At 35.4% G+C, this 21837-nt stretch overlaps 1 protein-coding gene across 2 annotated transcripts in view; it reads right to left on the bottom strand.

The window, feature by feature from the left end:
* Positions 1-1311: 1311 nt before the first annotated feature.
* The window catches only part of PBK (PDZ binding kinase), a 29537-nt gene continuing 9011 nt past the window's right edge, over positions 1312-21837 (bottom strand). Inside the window, exons 3-8 of one of the 2 annotated variants that reach the window (XM_081237509.1) lie at positions 21642-21735; positions 17050-17192; positions 16199-16368; positions 13713-13842; positions 2949-3128; positions 1312-2319 (exon numbers count right to left, since the gene is read on the bottom strand). In XM_081237509.1, coding sequence (XP_081093635.1) covers positions 2120-2319; positions 2949-3128; positions 13713-13842; positions 16199-16368; positions 17050-17192; positions 21642-21735 — 917 coding nt within the window. In that variant the 3' untranslated portion in view covers positions 1312-2119. The remainder of the gene's footprint in view (positions 2320-2948; positions 3129-13712; positions 13843-16198; positions 16369-17049; positions 17193-21641; positions 21736-21837) is intronic. The other variant, XM_081237510.1, reaches the window with a different exon arrangement.

Here is a 21837-nt window from a genome sequence, read left to right on the forward strand (position 1 = left end):
AAAGACCCAACTTTTGGCATTGTTGATCCTATTATATGTTTGTTTTCTATTTTCTATGATAGGTTTTGCTTTGTTTTAAAATTTTTGCTCATTTATTTCTATCGGAAGGGAGCCTTACTTTGTTTTTCCTAGATTCTTAGCTGATTTTTCAGCCTTTCTTTTCTAATATAGCATTTAAGACTATAAATTTCTCTAAGGACAACTTCAGCTGCATGCCACAAGTGTTTATATATAGTATTTTTGTTGTTTAAAAAGTCAGTTCTAATTTTATTTTAATCAACAAATTGTAGACTAAGTAGGTACTGTGAGGCATGAAAGAACAGTCCTCTACATTTCGTAAGCAAGTGCTTATCATATCTGTTTTATAGAGGTACAAACAGGTTCCTGGAGGCCTTTGTCTGGGAGGTGAGAAAGCTACTTCAGAGAAGCCTGTTTTGATTTGCCAATTATAATTAACTCAGCCAAAAGATTAGTATTGCTATATCCTCAACCCAGTCACACGTAAATCTTTCCTGAGAATGAAGCAAATGACCAAAAAAAGAAGGTAACTTCAGAAGAGACTTCAAGAGCAAGTTCCAGAACAAGAATTTTAAGTTTTCTTGTCATTGGTAGTAAAATCTCTGCAACCTTGTGTTGAGGGTCTCAAGGCCCTATCCAGACTCAAAGGAAAAAGCAGGCTGGGATCACTTTGTAACGTCTGCCATAGACAAGTGCTATGAATTTGCCGGCCCAGTCCTTGGGTGTTTGTTTGTTTCCATTTAGATATTCCAACTATAGGCACTGGAAACAATTATTCAAGGAAAAGTATTTGTTTAGGTATTCAAAAGAACGTTGCAGTTCATGGGAACAGGCTACGAGAAACTCCTTTGTCAGCCTGGCAGACCTAGTGAGAAGCAACACACAACATATAAGTTAGTCAGGATAACTGATGTCAGGATGCAAAAGTGTACATAAGTAAAATTTTTCCATAAATCAGTCAGTTTTCCATTTACTTTCTTGGCACTTTAATGTTATTTTGATATAAGATAAGCCGTTAATGATCTGTATAGTACTGCTTGGTACAATCTCATACTAAAAGGAACCCTCCATTGAATTCCAGAATTGTTTAAATCTCAGAGAGCAGTGGTTCTTAATCTAAGATCCCCCATGTGACAGTAATTTTTAGTCTACGCATACCACCTAGATTCACAAGCACAATTCAATAACTGAAAAATCTCAGGGAGCTGTGGCTCACAGGTAGGAACTAACGATTCAAATCACCCTCATTTTACAGATTAACAAAATAAGGCCAAGAAAGAGAAAGAAGCCTACTCACTTTCACTCAGTAAGTTTAATGACAACATTCAAAACAATGGAGTACCAAATAAGATAATACACCTTCTGGTAACTAAAGTCCTTTACTCTATATTGTTCTATTAGAGTTTTATTATTTTTACACCAATACTGTGATATGCTTAAGTACAGATTAGTAAATTTAAAAAATTTTAAAGATACAAGTACAGAAAATACATTTAATAAATTAAAGCAAAACCCAAAGATATACCTGGAGCCAAGAGAGCAAGAAAAGCCTTAACCAAAAATGTTTAGAAATATCCAAGGAGCTACTCTTTTGAGCCATATCCCAGGTCTCTGGTCTCAGTGACCTTATTTAATAAGCACATCAGCCAAGAAAGGCCAGCAAAAGCTTTAATGTTTTAAAAGATAAGCAAATGTAGATCTATTTTGTAATACACAAAATGTTAATTTCAATAGATCCATTAAAATAGAGAATATCTGAGAAAGATCATTAATAAAATAGTCACTCAATCCAAATTAATGTTAGAGTTTACAGCACTTTATTTTAAATCTGTATAAACAAGTTCAAATACTTGAGTAACTAGTTTCTTAAACTTTATAGAAAACCCTCTACAATCTCAAATGCTTATTAGCATAAGCATACACGAAATACCTTTATAATAGAAAGTCGTTCAAATGTTAAAAAGGTGCTATCTATGGTCCTAAAATAGGCCACTTCTGAAAAGTCTAATAATTATTTAACTATATAAATGCATTATGGTAAAAAGAACAGCTATACACACAAGCTATACTTGAAGCTCCGGTAGTCATGAGTATGAGGTGATCACAGGACATCCATTTCCAAAGCGTCAACTACGTGCACAGCAGAAGGACGATCTTTAGGGTCTTCATTAGTGCATACAGAGAAGAGCTCAATTACTTTCTGGTACGATTCATCCAGTTCTTCCATATTAACAGGTGGCCTGGTTCCCAAAGCTGCACAGTATGCTTCATCATCAAAGTCACTTTCATCAAAGGTGTTATCTGCTCATGAAGGAGTTGGAGATTGAAACAAAATCACTTTAAATCATGGAAAAGCTTAGCGACTGCTCAAATTCACTCTCCTGAAATAAGAATTCATCATCCAATACGCTTTTCATTTTACACAGGCAGTCTCTTCAATTGTCCTGCCATGGTGTAGATTAGCTACTGTCAGGGAATTTTTCTGGCCGCACACGTGGCATGTGGGATCTTAGTTCCTCGACCAGGAATCTAACCTGTGCCCTCTGCAGTGGAAGCACAGAGTCTTAACCACTGGACATCCAGGGAAGTCACTGTCAGGGATTTAAAGGTTACTGACCCCAACCCTCTTACTGTTGTAGCTTTCCAATCATTTTCTCAGGCAAGGGGAGTTTTTAAGGTAACTTTTTGCTCCTCTGGATTTTCTCAATTTACCTCCCTGTTCTCATTTACTCTACATCTCATTTGTATGAGATTAAACCAGGATGGTACCAAATTAATCATCAGTATTAACATAACCTATATCTTATGCCACTAAATCAAACTAATTGCTCTTTTAAATTTTAACTTAATAGAGAAAATATAATTTTATAAGCTATTCTTTAGTTCAAACTGAAGAGATTGGGATTTATGTTAAAAATATGCAGTTATACCTTCATCATCATCATCATCATCTGGAAGACTAATGTGTGGAATAGATAAAGTCATCATTTCCCACAGAGTAAGGCCAAAGGCAAATATGTCTGCCTTGTCAGTAATAATACCATTCTCCTCCAGAGCTTCCTTAGGTTTCCAAGGCTCAGTGCCAATATAACAGGCCTCAGGGTCAGTCACTGAAACAAGTAAAATACAGGCAAGATGGTCATAAGGGCAAGCACCAGAAACCACTAAGAAAGGCAAACAACCCAAAGAACAATGAGCAAGTTATTTAACACGTTTTTAAAGGTTAATAAATATAACCAGTAAACATGAAAAATACACTTAACCTTGTAAAAAGAGTCTTTCCCTATCAGATTGTTAAATATTCAAAAAGCTAGTCAGTTGGCAAGGGTGTAGAGAAACAGCAATTCTCTTAGAAAGGGGTAGGAACATAGATTGTGGATGTCTGGAGGTACAGACTCTGGAGCCAGATTGCCTTGCCCGGGTCCAAAGACATGTGCAAGCTGTGTGACCTTGAGCAGATCACAATTTCTGTGCCTCAGTTTCTTCATTTTTCAAACCATGCTGTCTTTCAGCTGAGAAAATTACCACGTCTTTGCTTCTATGATTGCTAAATCAGGGAAAAGGGAGAGTGGAATCACACAGTGGCTCTTAAAGCTTCTCTGCCCAGGAATGACATAGGTCCACTCACATTTCCATTTAAACGTTAGAGTCAGCTTGTCAATTTCAATGAAAAGGCCAACTAGAATTTTGATTGGGATTGGACTGAATCTCTAGATCAGTTTGGGAAGAATTAATATCTAAACAGTATTGTGTCTGTCAATCCACAATCATGATCTCTCCATTTACTTAACATCTTATTTAATTCTCTCAGTGAAGCTTTATGGTGTTCAATAAAGAGGTCTTGGACTTTTTGCTAAACTTATTCTTGAATATTTTATGCTTTTTGGTACAGCAGTCTCCCCTCATACCTGGGGGATACATTCCAAGATCCCCAGTGGATGCCTGAAAACCATGGATAGTACTGAACCATATATATACTATTTTTTTTTCCTATACATACACACCTATGATAAAGTTTAATTCATAAATTAGGCACTGTAAGAGATTAACAACATAATAAAATAGAACAATTATAACAATAAACTGTCATAAAAGTTATGTGAATGTGGTCTCTCCTTCTGTCTCAAAATTATCTTATTGTACAAATCTGATGCCTTTTTCTTCTTAACTATGCACTTATCACACACTATGGCCATAATTTCTGCAGTTTCAGGTGTAACAGCAAAACTAGTATAAATTTCTTTTTCCTTCTTCACACTTTCGTGGACAGAAGATTCGTCCTTACTGTAGATCTCAGCAACCTCGGCATATGATTTTTTTTTCTTTCTTTATTAAATCGAGAACTTTCACCTTTTCACTTAAAAGAAGCACTTTATGGCTTCTCTTCGGCATATCTGAATTGCCGGCATCACTACTCTCTCACTTTGGGGCCATTATTAAGTAAAATAAGGTTCACTTGGACTCGAGCACTGCCATACTGGCAACAGTCATCTGATAACCGAGATGGCTACAGAGTGACTAACGGGCAGGATATGCTGGACAAGGGGATGATTCACTTCCCAGGTGGGATGGCAGGATTTCATCACGTTACTCAGAACAGCAAGCAATTTAAAACTTATGGATTATTTATTTCTGGAATTTTCTATTTAATATTTTCGGACTGCAGGTAACTGAAACTGGAAAGCAAACCTGTGGAAACTGGAGGACAGCTATATTTGTAAATAGAAACCTTAAATTTTTCTTTTTTTCATTATTTATTTTGAATATATAGAAATATAATAGCTAACTTCATTTATTGGTTGTAGTAGTTATTCTGTAGATTCCTTGAGTTTTTCTACCTAAACAATTTCATTTCCTCCTCCATCTTGATGCCTTTTACTTTTTTCTTGCCTTATGTTAATGGTAGGACTATAAGACAGTGTTTAACACTGGTGAGAGCAGGCACATAAGCCTTGTTCTGTAAGTACGATGCTGCCGAAGGTTTTTCTGTTAGATACCCTTTCTGAGGCTAAGTTCCCTTCTTTGTCTAGTTAGCAATTTTTATCATGAACGCAAGTTGGATTTTGTTAAATGCTTTTTCTGCTTCAATTGAGATGTTTACAAATCTCAAAACAGTTTTCAAATTTGTTAATATGGTGGCTAGCATAAACTTCTGAATATTAAAATAACTTTTCTTTCCTGGGATAAACTCTTGTTGGTCAGATGTACTATCCTTTTTATATACTGTTAGATTCAATTTGCTAATATTTTGTCAAGGATTTTTGCACCTATGTGAGTCGGTGATTTTCTTTTTTCATGAGTATTTGTCAGGTTTTGATATCAGAGTTATGCTGGCCTCAGAACAAGTTGGTCAGTGGTCCCTACTCCTCTATTTTCTGAAAAATTTATGTAAAATCGGTGTCATTTCGTCCCTGAATGTTTGATAGAAATCAGCAGTGAAAACATCTGGGTGTTGGGCTTTCTCTGGGGGAATGTTTAATAGATATAGGGCTACTTGGACTTCCTATTACTTCCTATACCAATTTTGGTAAATTGTATTTCTCAAGGAAATTGTTCTCTTCATTTAAGTTGTCAAATTTGTTGGCATTACATTATCTATAATGGCCTATTAATCTTTAAATGTGTGCAGGATCTGTAGTGATAACCTTTCTTTCATTCCTGATGTTGGAGATTTGTGTTTTTTCTTGATCAATCTAGCTAAGGATCTGTCAATTTTATTATCTTTCAGAGAAGCAGCTTTTGGCTTTATTAATATTTTCTCGTGTTTATTTTTTATTTCACTGATTTCTGCTCATATATTTATTATTTCTTTCCTTTGACTTACTCTGGACCTGTCTTGCTCTTCTTTTTCTAGCTTAAGATGGAACATAAATTATTCATTCACATCCCTTCTTTTTTCTACTATAATCACGTACACAGCTACAAATTTCCCTCTAAGCCCTGCTTTAGCTATATCTCACACATTTTTGATATGTACTGCTTTCCTTTTTATTCAGTTCAAAATATTTTCTAATTTCCCTTGTCATTTTCTTTGACACATAGGTTATTTGAATTTCCAAATACTTGGGGTTTTCCTAGACATCTTATTGTTACTGGTTTCTAACTTAATTCCATTGTAGTCAACAAAGATACTCTATCCATAATTTTATACATGTTCCTTTTCATATTTAAAAATCTTTACTTCTGCTATGACTAGGATAAACTCAAACACAAATAGAACATTCACTTCAGAGTATATTGTACTAAAAATGGAATTTTTCAGTACTTGATTGCTATAATCTCCATTTCCTCACAAATAAGGTTAGAGTGAAAACAAACTGAATTAATATAATTCACTTTCACACAGGAAGTAGAAAATAAAACACAGGAAGCCTGTTTAATGAAAGAAGCTTCTCTTCAGAACTAAAGGAAAGTCTGCCTTGAGGGTCTCAAGAAATTTACAAAGAAAGGGGAGAAAGAAGGAAACTAACATTTAGAGAACTAAAGGGGCAGACCAAGAAGGAAGAAATGAAAATACAGAAGTCAGGAAATTGAAGATTCCAGCCAACAAGCACTCATTCATTCATTCAGCATTTTGAGGAAATCTGCCTAAGAAGTAAGTGGGCTCTATCTGAAGATGAAGTGAGAACAATGATGCCAGACTAGAACAGTACCCAGCATTGGGTGGCCAGAACAAAATATGTGTGTGTGACAGCCTTTTTACTTAACCCAGCTTTAGGAGATAAAGTTTGGAAGGCAGTCATGTCCAGTATAAGCTGCTTGAAGTTTTCCCCCATATCACCTCACATCTAAGAGGCCCTAATGGAATGCATGACCGGGTAAAGAGTCTACAGACATGGTCCACATGGGCAGTGACACTGTGGCAATAAGGAAGGATTCGTACCCCATTCGAAATAGGTCAAATTCCTACAGGGATCCGCCATGCTAAAGAGTAGCTTTCTAGAAGTCTGCGTCTAATATATCAGTTCCAATTGGAGACTGCAGCCAACCACAAGTGTACTTCCTATATGTCCACTTAATACATTTCTCCAAGTCTGTGCTTAGATTTTAAACATAATAGAAGTGGCTCCCCCACATATGTTACTAATTTAAGTTTACTCCTCTGTGAAGATAAATTCTTCTGACAAAAGTTTGATGAGATCATAAGTCAATGGTTCAGTCATTCCTTCTTGTCAACACAGAAACAACTTAAATATTTTATTGCCCTTTAGTACTTTCAAAGAGTTTAAGCGGACATTACCTTTTTCCATTCTCACAGACACAAACTGAAAACTGATGAAACTGGAGGTTCTGCTCATCCTTCAAGTCTCAGCTTAAACATTAATTATTTAGGGGGGCCTTTCTCAACATCTAGGCTGAGCTGTGGCACTGTCATGTTTACAAAATTCCTTACATCATAATGGTCATTGTACTTTAGTGTTAGTTATTCAAGGACTGCTTTCCATCTAGATTATAAGCCCTAAAAGGGTAAGGACTGTGTCTATCCTTTTTTCCTCTATATTTATAGTTCCTGGCATAACGCCTGACTGTACTTAGTATTAAAAATATTTGCTAAATAAATAATCAACCTGGAATTTACCACTGTTAAGATTTGGGCTTTTTAAAAAATACCCTGTGTATATTATAGTTGTGAAATATGTGACTATGTTACCTATTAAAACACAAAACTTTAAAAAATTTAGTATTTTTTAAACTTCTCTTAATGGGTAGGTAAATACATACTTTAGGTGCTATTTTATCATCTGTTCATCTCACTTAACATATTTAGATATATTTCCATGCCAACAAATGTAAACCTATATAATTTTAATGGATATATGGTATTCTATTGTGTGGTGGTACAATAAATAACACCATCCCTTCCTTATTGATGGACATTCTCTTACATTCTTGCAAAATCTATTCTGGTACAATGTGTATTTTTCTAACACAAATTAGCTCATACACAACTAGTAAAAAAGATTAATTATGTGATTTTTCCCCAGTATGTTAATGTTATCTTTTAAGTAATTAGGAGTAAACTTCCTCACAAAGAAAAAGCCTTAGCCCGCAGAAACACCTTCCCTCAGAGCACTGCTTTAAGAACTGCTGTGCTGACTATAACACTAAACTATCTGGTGAAGCTGAGAGTGCAGGTAAAAGAGCTGCCAAGACATTTCCCCCAAGCTTATAAATACTTTTTTGTTATTATTATAATTTTTTATTGAGGTATAGTTGATGTACGATATTATATAAATTTCAGGTACACAACATAGTGATTCACAATATTTAAAGGTTATATTCCATTTATAGTTAACTATAAAATATTGGCTATACTTCCTGTGTGTACAACATATCCCTGTAGCTTATTTATTTCATACATAGTAGTCTGTACCTCTTAATTCCCTACCCTTATCTTGCCTCTCCTCCCTTCCTTCTCCCCACTGGTAACCACTAGTTTGTTCTCTATATCTGTGAGTCTGTTTCTTTTTTTGTGATATTCACTAGTTTATTGTTTAGATTCCACATGTAAGTGATATGATACTTTTTTATTGAAAAAGCCAGATAAAATTTTTAATTTTAATGAAAAGTATATATCGAAAATAAACACCCTCACATTTACCTTCAAGGAAGCACAAACCCAGGATTCGTGGCTACACAACACTGAATGATACTGGGTGCCAGTGAAGATCTAAGGTGTTAGTATTTTTGCTAGGATTGTTACTGTTTTGGGAATTGCTTTGTTTTCAAGGTTGCATGGGTTTTGATTCTTCTGTTCCAACTCTATTTCTTCTATAAGCCTAGTTCTAGCTTTTGACTTTTCCAGAAATTAATATACCAGGTTATTGTAAAAAAAATACCTGCACTGCCCCATTATTTCTTTGGAATGTGTTCTTGGAAATGAAATTACAGGATCGAAGGGCATAAACATTTTTCAGGGTTTTGTTTTTTACAGAAATACGTATTTCCAACTGCCCTCTGAAAAGGCTACAGCACTGTGGTAGTTACTAGTGCTGTACGTCAAGCAGTTCATGCTCTCCACTTTCTACACACACAGAAGGACCACCTTCTCGACACACAGAAGGACCACACTTTCTGGCCTGTCATGGCTGGGTGAAGCCATTTGACTAGTTCCAGTCAGTGACTTGTGAAAGAAGTGACCTGTGTCATTTCTAAGCTGGAGCATTTAATTGTTAGTGCAAGACTTTCTAGGGTGGCACTGTCCAACAGAACTTTCTGTGATGATAAAAATGTTCTGTATCTGCATTGTCCAATATGGTAGCCACTAGCCACACGTAGCTACTGAGTACTTGAAATGTGCCTAAAGTGGCTGAGAAAATGAATTTTAAAAATTTTTAAATATTAATTAATTTAAACAGCCATACATAGCTAGTGGCTACTGTAGTGGACAGTGCAGCTCTAGAGTTTTTTTTTACCTTCCACACAACAATGGCAGTATTCCATATAGTGGATGTCCTAGCAGCTTAGGTCCTAACATGCGAATGACATGGAACACAGCCCTAATGGACATGTAGCTTGAATAATAAGCCTTGGTTTAAGGCACTGAGGTTTTTGAGGGTCTATGTTACCATAGCAAAACTTACCTTAACCTGAATGATACACCAATTGCAACTTCTACGTAGTGTATGAGAGTATATTAATCTATACTGTTGCTCATACTAACATACAGAAATTTTTCAAAGAATTTTCAGTAGTCATGACTTTTTTTAAAAAAATGGTTTCTACCTCTGGTGTCCTTCTTAAGCCCAACATTAAGGAAATATTCACCCACAATTGTTTCTGCTTTTTTTTTTTTAACCTTTGATCTACAGGGATTAGAGTGTGAGGACAGAAGACAACTTTCTCTAAAATGACCAGACACCATCATTTACTGACTCAACTACCTCTTTCTCACTAATACAAAAATGTCACCTCGGGGCTTCCCTGGTGGCGCAGTGGTTGAGAATCTGCCTGCTAATGCAGGGGACACGGGTTCGAGCCCTGGTCTGGGAGGATCCCACATGCCACGGAGCAACTAGGCCCGTGAGCCACAGCTACTGAGCCTGCGCGTCTGGAGCCTGTGCTCCGCAACAAGAGAGGCCGCGATAGTGAAAGGCCCGCGCACCGCGATGAAGAGTGGCCCCTGCTTGCCACCAGTAGAGAAAGCCCTCGCACAGAAACGAAGACCCAACACAGTAAAAATAAATAAATAAATTACTAAACTCCTACTCCCAACATCTAAAAAAAAAAAAAAAAAAAAAATGTCACCTTTATCATATAACAAATTTTATATATTTGGGAACTATCTCTTGACTCTTATGTTAAAATTTTCTGCCTAGTTTGGCATGAGTATCATGCCTTTAATTACTATAGCTTTATAATACTTAACATCTGGTCAGGAAAATTCCTACTAACACTCTTTCACAGAATTTTCCTGGCTGTGTTTGAACATGTATCCTCAAGGATAAACTTTACATTCTCTTTGAAATGTTCTACAATAACATAGAACATATTGGGATATTATAGAATTTATAGATTTTCTCATTCATTAATTTCTTTCTTTTAGGGCTTCATTTTTTTTTTCTGATTTCAGTTGAATACTCAATTTCATAAAGGTTAAAGAATGAAAATGTTTTCCTTTGAGTACTTTTGACCATATCAAATAGGTTTTGATTCGTTCTTATGTTCTCATTATTTTCTAAATAGCGTGTAACTGGAATTTCACTTCTTTTGGCCAAGAACTATACACAATTATATTAAATTCCTGAATTTTTGTTTCCAACTGTACTACCAATTTCTATATTTATAGCACTGAGGATAATGAATGTTAACCTTTAGTCTATTTTTACTTTTTGTAATCTGAGATTTTCTTTTGTAACCTAACTAGTATATGGTCAATTTTGATAAATATTCTAATGCATAGAGATTGAACTTATTATTTACTCTGATCTTTTACATCTTAGTTTTGTCTATTAGATCTATTAAGGATTGAGAAAATTATGCTAAAAATCTTATTTTTATTCTTTTTGACAATTTCTCCTTTTATTTGCTGAAGTTTCAACCTTGTACCAATTAATTAGCCTAAGGGTTCAGGCCATTTCTATCTTTACTAATGATTACAGACATCATTATAAAGTCAATCTATTTATCTTGGCTTTTTCCTTCAATTCAACTTGTAGACTTTAACTAGAAATTAAGATGTACATAAGTTCGAAACAGTATCATTAGCCTTCCCTCTACCTTATATTTATATAAAGAGGTAAATTTAAATATTATTTATTAGATAATATGTTGAAAGCAGAGGCTTTCTCTTTAAGCCTTTTGCTTTTTGTTTTTGTTTCTCATCAAGAACATATCTTAAATTCCCTACAGTCTCTTCAGCAAGTGGTATTGGGGAAGCTGTACAGCCGCACCCCGTCACACGCGCTCATCATTCACAAAGCCACTCAAAATGGCTTAAACACTTAAACATAAGACAAGACACCATAAAACTCCTAGAAGAGATCATAGGCAAGACATTCTATGACATAAATCGTACCAATGTTTTCTTAGGTCAGTCTCCCAAGGCAACAGAAATAAAAACAAAAATAAATGGGACCTAATCAAACTTACAAGCTTTTGTACAGCAAAGGAAACCATAAACAAAACAAAAAGATAACCTACAGAATGGGAGAAAATATTTGCAAATGATATGAATGACAAGGGATTAGTTTCCAAAATATACAAACAGCTCATACAACTCAACAACAATAAAACAAACAACTCAATAGAAAAATGGGCAGAAGATCTAAATAGACATTACTCCAAAGAAGAACTACAGATGGCCAATAGGTACATGAAAAGATGCTCAACATTGGTAATTATTAGAGAAATGCAAATCAAAACTGCAATGAGATACCACCTCACGCTGGTCAGAATGGCCATCGTTAAAAAGTGTACAAATAAATGCTGGAGAAGGTGTGGAGAAAATGGAACCCTCCTACACTGTTGGTGGGAATGTAAGTTGGTGCAGCCACTGTGGAAAACAGTACGGTGGTTCCTCAGAAAAGTAAAAATAAAATTACTGTTAGGATCCAGCAATCCCACTTCTGGGTGTATATCCAGACAAAACTATAATTCAAAAAGATGCATGCACCCCTATGTTCACAGCAGCACTATTCACAATAGCCAAGACATGGAAACAACCTAAATGTCCATCAACAGATGAATGGATAAAGAAGATGTGGTACATATATACAATGGAATACTACTCAGTCATGAAAAAGAATGAAATAATGTCATTTGCAGCAACATGGATGCAACTAGAGATTATCATACTAAGTGAAGTAAGTCAGAAAGAGAAAGACAAATACCATATGATATCACTTATATGTGGAAACTAAAATGAGACAAACAAACCTATCTATGAAACAGAATCATGGACATAGGGAACAGACTGGTGGTTGCCAAGGGGGAGGGGCTTCAGGGAGGGATGGAGTGGGAGGTTGGGGTTAGCAGACGTAAGCTTTTATATAGAGGATGGATAAACAACAAGGTCCTCCTGTATAGCACAGGGAACTATATTCAATATCCTATGATAAACCATAATGGAAAACAATATTCAAAGAAGGTATTAAAAAAAAAAAAAGAAAGAACATATCTTAAATTCCCTGAGAAGAGAATGGTCAGTATTGACAATAAAGAGAGAAGAATGAGGTGCAGTGGGCAAAGGGGCAAAAAGCAGAAGACAGGCCTTAATTAGCACCCTTCTTTCCTACTCCCACTCCAGTTTCTTCCAGCAGTTTCCCAAATCTTGTCACTATGCTGATGCTAAATGAATTCCTTTACAAAACCTTATAAAAATTTTGTTTTCTATTCCCAGATCTTTTACCACTTAAAAATCGCAATCCAGGTTAGAAACAGTTCTCCACATTTCTTCAATTAAAATATATGCTAGGGCTTCCCTGGTGGCGCAGTGGTTGAGAGTCCGCCTGCTGATGCAGAGGACACGAGTTCGTGCCCCGGTCCGGGAAGATCCCACATGCTGCAGAGCGGCTGGGCCCGTGAGCCACGGCCGCTGAGCCTGCACGTCCAGAGCCTGTGCTCCGCAACGGGAGAGGCCACAACAGTGAGAGGCCCGCGTACCGGGGGAAAAAAGAAAAAAAAAAAAAATATATATATATATATATATATATATATGCTAATGAGAAACCAATAATTTATATTGTGTGTGTGGCAAGAAAGGGGGCTAGAGGCTGAGTAGAAGAGAGACATAAAAGAAGGGATTTTTTTATTGTACACTTTTTATTCATAGTTTTTGATTTTTGAAGAATGTGAACTTATTACCTTTTTAAATATGTAAAAATTAGAAATTTAAATACTGTATAAAAGCAATTTTAAAAATTAGAATTCTTGGGACTTCCCTGGTGGCGCAGTGGTTAGGAATCTGCCTGCCAACGCAGGGAACATGGGTTCGAACCCTGCTCCGGGAAGATCCCACATGCCGCAGAGCAACTGAGCCCCTGCGCCACAACTACTGAAGCCCCTGCACCTAGAGCCTGTGCTCCGCAACAAGAGAAGCCATCTCAATGAGAAGCCTGCACACTGCAACGAAGAGCAGCCCCTGTTCGCCGCAACTAGAGAAAGCCCACATGCAGCAACAAATACCCAATGCAGCCAAAAATAAAAATAAATAAATAAATTTATTTTAAAAACAGAATTAGAATTCTACTTACCGGTCATATTTTCATCCAACGGTAGAGAGACTCCTACATCACAGATTTTAATTGTTTCAAAATCACCTTTAATAACAACATTTGAAGACTTTATATCTCCATGAAGCAGTTTCTTGTCTTGGTGCAAATACTAAAAGAGTGGAAAATTAAACACATCTGAGCAAAAAATACAAACTAATTAAAAAAATATCGTAACTCTCAAACAAAAATAACAACTTGAATGCCCTTCCTAACCTACAGGCTTATATCTGTCCATCATTTCAAATTATTCGAAGCTAGAGAAGGGACCATCCCAAGCTATCTTGGTCTGCTATACTGACCAGAAATCTGAAAGATTCCTTGGAAACTGTCTTTTTATAGATAAGCTAACTTAATTTTCAAACCCACCTCACATACTTTTACATCAAAGATGCTACTGCAGATTTCAAAATATACAATTTTACTTGAGGCTAGTAATTTTTAGAAATAATTTTGTAATCTTCACAATGACACAGGGTTTCCTCAAACAAATTGTTGAGATAATGCTACAAATAATTCACAAGCAGAAGATGAAGGAGTAATGTAATCTAAGACTATACTTTGTTTTACACATTAACTCTTTCTTAGAATTGACAAGTGATGATATTCATCCATAATCAAAAACGTCCTGCAAAACTGTTATTTTTTCACTCATCAGCATTTGGGCATCTACTGTGAGCTGGGCCTGAAAATGATGCAGAAACAATTCTTGGTATTAAACTTGGAACACTTACTGTGCTTAATTTAAATGTTGCTGACCATAAATTGAATATGCTCCAATATATTTATAATGTAATTTATTAATTCCATTATACACATTTAAAATAATTATTTATTAAATAATTCAAATTATTAATTTAGTTCATCCTACCTATTTAAAATCAGTTTTTCTATACACATATTAAAATATATTTAGAAATATTGCCTTTTTCCAGTTTCACATTTCATGAAACAACTTTATTTGAACTCTTAACATGCAACTCTGACATCAGTATCATTACATAATCTGTTTTTTGAGTCATCCAACAATTTTCTGGAGCCATAATTATTTAAGTTATTTAGGATAAAGAATTCTTTTTATCTCTTACTTATTTCTTACAGTATGTCTACTCAAAGGCACAATAATTTGTTTGCATAACATTGAGAGCACTTTTTTCACTTGACCTATAGATGTATATTCACCATGTCCAAAACTTAGTATCCCACAAAAAAATCTTTGAAAGGCTTGTTTATAGCAACAGAGGGTTAGAGTACACCCCCAGGAATAATGACTAAATTTGTTTTAAATATATTAGTCCATTTAACTAAATCTAACACGCAATCTCTATAAGCAAAACTTCCTGACTTGGGTTATTTAAGGCTATGTGAAGGTGTGAAGGCCTCTAACAATACTTTGTTGATCAAAATAAATAAACAGTGCACTCTTCAATGTGAGAGATTCTATAAAGACTTTAACTTAAAGCAACTCACTCTTTGGGAAAAAAATTCCACCTTGGAATTAGGTATATTAGTATCTGTTCATCGACAGATGAATGGATAAAGAAGATGTGTATATAAACACACACACACACACACACACACACACACACACACACACACAGTGAAATATTACTCAGCCATTAAAAAGAATGAAATAATGCCATTTGTAGCAACATGGATGGACCTAGAGATTATCATACTAGGTAAGTCAGAAAGAGAAGGACAAATACCATATGATTATCACTTATATGTGGAATCTAAAATATTACACAAATGAACTTATTTACAAAGTAGACACAGACTCACAAATACAGAGAGCAGACTTGTGGTTGCCAAGGGGGAGGCTGGGTAGGGGAGGGAAGGATTGGGAGTTTGGGATTAGCAGATGCAAACTACTATATATAGGATAGATAAATAACAAGGTTCTACTGTATAGCACAGGGAACTATATTCAATATCCTAGGATAAACCATAATGAAAAAGAATATATAAGTATAACTGAGTCACTTTGACGTACAACAGAAATTAAACACAACATTTTAAATAATAAATAAATAAAGTATTTAGTTTCTTCAGGTCCCACAAAAGTCATTTAAAATATAATAGCATGGGATTCCCCTGGTCATCCAGTGGTGAAGAATCCGCCTTACAATGCAGGGGACACAGGTTCAATCCCTGGTCAGGGAACTACGATCTCACATGCTGCGGGGCAACTAGGTCAGCACGCCACAACTACTGAGCTCACGCCTCAACCAGAGAGCCCGCATGCCGCAACCTACAGAGCCCACATGCCCTGGAGCCCACATGCCACAACTAGAGAAGAGAAAACCCGCATGCCACAACTAGAGAGAAGGCCACCCGCTGCAATGAAAGATCCCGCATGCCTCAACAAAGATGTCGTGTGCCACAACGAAGACCTGACGCAGCCAAAAATAAATAAATAGATAATAAATAAATCTTAAAAAATATATATATAATAGCATAGTTACCTTTAACCCTCTTGCCATATTCAAAGCAACTTTTAAAATTATGGCTGCTGGAAAAGGATCTCGGCTATCTCTATTTCGTTCTTCTATTAAGTCATTCAGAGACTTTTCACCTCCGTATTCCATAGCAAGACACAGACTACCATCGCTAGCTTTAGTGAAAGCACGGTAACCTTAAAGAAAACACGACATTTTGTTACTGGAATAGGGAAGAACAACAGTATTTAAGTTTTTTACAGTAATGTGACCGAATACAGATCTGGATTAACACTGTCAAATATAAAATGAAATAGCTATTATTTACAAAACTCATTCAGTAGATCTAATTTAAAATGCCTTCAGTGTTTGCCAATAGTATCACAAATTGAGATATTTTTTAATACTCAATGCCTTCCTAAATATAATGGTTTCACCAGCCCTACTTACATTAAAAATGAAAATAAGGAAATTATGTAAATGAATATCATATTACACTCCTGAATTCTCCATAGTACCAGCACCATAAATGACTATATGTACTCCCATGAAGTTTTAAATATATACTTAAGCATCTAAAAATATATACTAATTTTTTTTTTTTTTGGCCAAGCCATGCGGCTTGCAGGATTTTAGTTCCCAGACCAGGGAGTGAACCGGTGCCCCCTGCAGTGGAAGCACAGGGTCCTAACCACTGGACCACCAGGGAATTCCCACTAATTTTTATTTTAGAATGTTCACATTAATTTGATTCTTGCCAAACTCCATCACTACCCTCTTCATTTTTATTTATGAAACCAGTTAAGATATTATATAAACCATTTCTGGATAAACAGAATACTACACCAGATACTGTTACCAAATAAATCTAAACTTACCTATAATGTTTGGATGATTAAGGCTTTTCAAAATCTTAGCTTCATCAGTTAGCCTCTTTTGATACATACTCTGATAATCATCATTACATCTAGGATTAATCTTTTTCACAGCCCAAGGAGAATGAGACAAACCTCTTGGAGATCTTAGAAAACAATTAATCAAAAATGTACAGAAAGATTAATAACCATAATACATTTCAAATGACTAATAAGAACTTCCAAATTTTGAAAAGGACTTAATAATAATTTGTTGTTTTTTTAAAAAAATTAGTTAAAATTTTTTAGACTATCAACACTTCTGTTATACATCCTCTTTAATTGGGTACTTATATCTGATAAATCTATTGATTACGAGAGAAGTCTGATACCTATTACTGAAGGGAAGGGTTAAAAAGAGAAAACTAAAAGGAAAAAGATGAAATGTTATAAATTTTAAATTTCAAAATTACTATAGTATTTTCTAATTTTTTCATTCAAGCATGTCAAACTACCAACTACTCAAAAAGCATTTAACTATAGGTACCAAATATGAGTTACAGAATGTTAAAGTAATAAACACTAATACCTAAGAAACAATCTAAAGAAGATATACATTTGGCTCATATATAACCATGCAAAGAATAACAGACTGTTCTTCACCTACAAATACTGTGCCTCTAACAGACTTAGCAATTCATCTTATATACCTCTCACCATATACATGTGTTTAGGGAGATAATAATAAACATAAAAATAAGAAAAAAATGTAAATTTCTATTTTCTAGGAAGATTCAGCTGTTTTAAGAATATTTAAGGTATAAATGTTTCGAGGCCTAAATAAACAAACAGGTAAAACGAAGTCAGGGAACGGTTTGTTCACCTGGTAAGGTAGGCGTTTATGAGTATGGCAGATTACAAAGGACAAAGTATATGCAGCATATGGGCACAAAAGCTAGTCAAAGAGCCTCAAAAGTTAAAGATTAAAAGTTCAACCATAAGATGGTAAACAACAGATTGAACCAAGAGCCCACTTAGCTCTGTACTATCTCATGAGCACAGCTCTATGATTGCAGGACCTCTGTTTAAAATCAAAAAACATGTATTCAAAGGATCACTAGATTTCTTAATTCATATATATCTATCATGCATAAGTTTATCTAAATTATTCTTAAACCTCCAGTTTTAGATAACAATAGCATTTGGGGATACCTCTTCCATCTCATTTAATATGAAAAATATATTTTTCAAGTTTCAAGGGGTACCCCATAGCTCTTGATTATTTAGAATTCAGTGAGCAAGTCCATCTTCACCTTTTCCATAACATATCCTAACCTACAGAATGACAAGAATGTATTTACAAAATCTGAATAAGACTTTTCCAAGTTAAAAGTTGGTTCACTAAAATACTAATAAAACAGGCAAATTTCTGTTGAGACTGCACAAGGAAAAAAACAAAAGGAGACACAAATATTGCAAACAAAAATGGGGACATATTCAGCAGAGATTAAAAAATATATAAGTGAATAAATACTAAAACTTTTAAGGCCAATATATTTAAAAGACAAAATGGACAAATTTGTTTTAAAAATCTAAGAAAACTAATAAAAGAAGAAATGTAATCAAGAGTTTAAAATTTTCCCTCAAGAAACACAAAACCTAGATAATTTTATAGGTGAGTTTACTAAATTTTAAAGGAACACATTATTCAATCCCATACAAACTGTTCCAGGGAATAGAATGAAAAGGGACTATGAGTCTAATATAACCTTAATAAAAAAATCAAACAGGGACAAGGAAAATCACAAGGAAAAAGGAAAGGAAAAGGAAAAATCACAAGCTAATTTTACTTATGTCAGAGATGCAAATATTCTAAACAAATAGTAAAATGAATCCATCCATTTATTAAAAAATAATAATACATCACAACTATGTTGGGTTTTATCTAGCAATGCAAATTTCACAGTAAAAAATGTAGACTTCTGAATTGAAATGATGGCCTGAACATACACATATAATTTTGATCCCTCTCAGGCACCTCTAAAATAAAAACAAATGAATATTTTAAGACATACACCAACCGACAAGGATGGAAAGAACGAAGAGGAGACAACAGCAACAACGTCTCGGAAGCCTGAAAAGCAGCTGAAAGTAACCGACTTAACAGGCCCAATGAACTTCTTGAAAGTTGTTTTAAAAGCAGGTGCATTCCTAGATACGATCCTCGATTCTGTATCAGCAGGCAGTTGCCCATCCTCTATCCCCCAGCTTCTGAAGATGGAAGAGTGGCTTTGAAAGGGGAAAAAGCAGAGGGTCTTTAGCCTAAGGTGGACTGACATAGTTGAGAACCTGTGAACCATATAGGAAAAGACTAATTCACGACCAAATGCACCCTAAATGCTCAGTGAGTTTTCACACGTGTATATACCTGTGTTATCAACATCCAGATCAAGATATACAACATGCCTAGCATCCCCACAAGACTAAGGATGCCATTTTAAAAAGGAAAACTTTCAGATAGTTAATTAAAAACAAGATAGACAAAAATGAAAAACTCAATGGAAGTATCAGAAGATGAAGTTGGGGAAATCTCCCAGAAAATAGAACAAAAAGAGAAAGAGAAAATAGAAAAACAGACCAAAAAAATAAATAAAATAAAGGTAGATCAGAGATCAGTCCAGTAAATCCAACATCCAAATAATAGGAGTTCCAAGACAGAGAACAGAAAAACAGGGGTGATGGGACTTCCCTAGTGGCACAGTGGTTAAGAATCCACCTGCCGGTGCAGGGGATGCGGGTTCGAGCCCTGGTCTGGGAAGACCCCACATGCTGTGGAGCAACTGAGCCCGTGGCCACAACTACTGAGCCTGTGCTTTAGAGCCTGTGCGCCACAACTACTGAGCCTGCGCTCCAGAGCCTGTGCACCACATACTGAGCCCGCATGCCACAACTACTGAAGCCCGCGTGCCTAGAGCCCATGCTCCACAACGAGAAGCCACCGCAATGAGAAGCCCACACACCACAACGAAGAGTAGCCCCCGCTCACTGCAACTACAGAAAGCCTGCACGGAGCAATGAACACCCAACGCAGCCATTAATTAATTAATTGACTTTAAAAAAAAAAAAAGAAAAACGGGTAAAATGATCAGCAAAGTAATTAAAAAAATAATTTCTCAAAAATTTCAGTACAGGAATTTTCAGTTTCCAAGAGGCCCACACCCATGCATGTCATTGTGAAATTACAGTGGGAGGAACAGATAACATAGAACAGATATATAAAAAGAATCAGTAGTCAGAAGGGCTTCAGAATTCTCAACAGCAACACTTGAACAATGTCCTCAAAATTCTGGAGGAAAAGTACTTCTGAATGAGAATTATAACCCAGAAAAACAAAAAAGGCCATTCAAGTATGAGGGTAAAATGAGAACGTTTTTAGAAATGCAAATTCTCAAAAATGTATCTTCTGTGCATCTTTTCATGGGGCGCTACCAAATGTCCTCAACCAAAATGAGATGTAAACCAAGAAATACTAAGACATGAGATACAGAAAAACAGAGGATCCAGTTCACCAGAGAAGCAAAGGAAATCTCTAGGCTACAGGTAAAGGAAAATCCCAAGCTAACAGGGCCACCCTGAAGACTGGGAGGCTCAGGCAGGAATTGCTGTTTCAATCAGTCACCTGAAGCTTCCTAATTAAGTCACATACAGTATAACTTTGTTAACAACACACTTCACTTTATAAAAATATTTTTTAAAAGGGAGAAAAATGAGACTAGCCATGAACCTGTGAAATTTTTTCTTTCAAAATAACTTAGACAAGAGTTTTAGACATTAAAAAATGAAAGTTCACAAAACTTATAGCATACAAACACACAAAGGGGGTGTTTAAACTGCAAAAATGCTTCAAGAATACCCACTTATATATAACTGCTATGCTATTCTCAATTCATTAGCTTTTTATTACAGTATTTCTATTCGGAAACAATATAAACCTAGAGAAGCTAATGATGTGCTGGGTTGGACTAGTCAGGGTGATTCCGAGAACACATTAAGCAATACGTAATGGCTTAATTGTCTGCCACTTAATAAACATGAAACTAGGTACAGAGTAATGAATAAAACAAACAACTTTTAATAAAATGTGTTTGGTGTCATGTGTAATATTATTAGCTATTAGCCCCTATTCTATTTCATTTTTCTTTTAATACGATTTTCCTACTTTAAAATCACATATTTGTCCTTCTTACTTAACAATGATGACATAAGAAATAAAACAACTTTTACTTCTTTAGAAGAGAGTATCTTGAGAAGGCAACTCTCCAGACAGAAGGGATTAATAACCACTGATATCCCCCAACACTGGCATCACACAGGAACCCCTCTCCCCTGTCCTCTTCCCTTCTTAAACAAGCCAAGGAAAAATTACAAGGTAAATTACTTCTCCTTTAATAATCCATCAGGAGGAAGCTAGGAGAAAAGTATACCAGGCAGAGCTCTGGCAAAGTTATGAACATACCCCAAATCTAAATATTTGAATTTTCATATTCCTTTTTGTCTCCAAGTACAGTGGGACTATGGTTCCACATAAAAACATTCATCTGAAATCTTATACTCACCTTTTCATGAGGTAGACATTTACCCCAGTACCAAAGCCAAGCTTCTGCATAAACGGAGAGGCAGGAATATTTATGCATGGAGTTAAACACAATGCTAAACTCAGAAAGAGAAATAAAAGATAAAATTAGTATTTGAAAAGATGTCTACAAATGCACCCTAACATTCTCAACATATTATTCTTAAAGAGTATTAACT

This window comes from Mesoplodon bidens, assembly GCF_964165515.1.
Source record: "Mesoplodon bidens genome assembly, chromosome: 6".
Lineage (NCBI taxonomy): Eukaryota > Metazoa > Chordata > Mammalia > Artiodactyla > Ziphiidae > Mesoplodon > Mesoplodon bidens.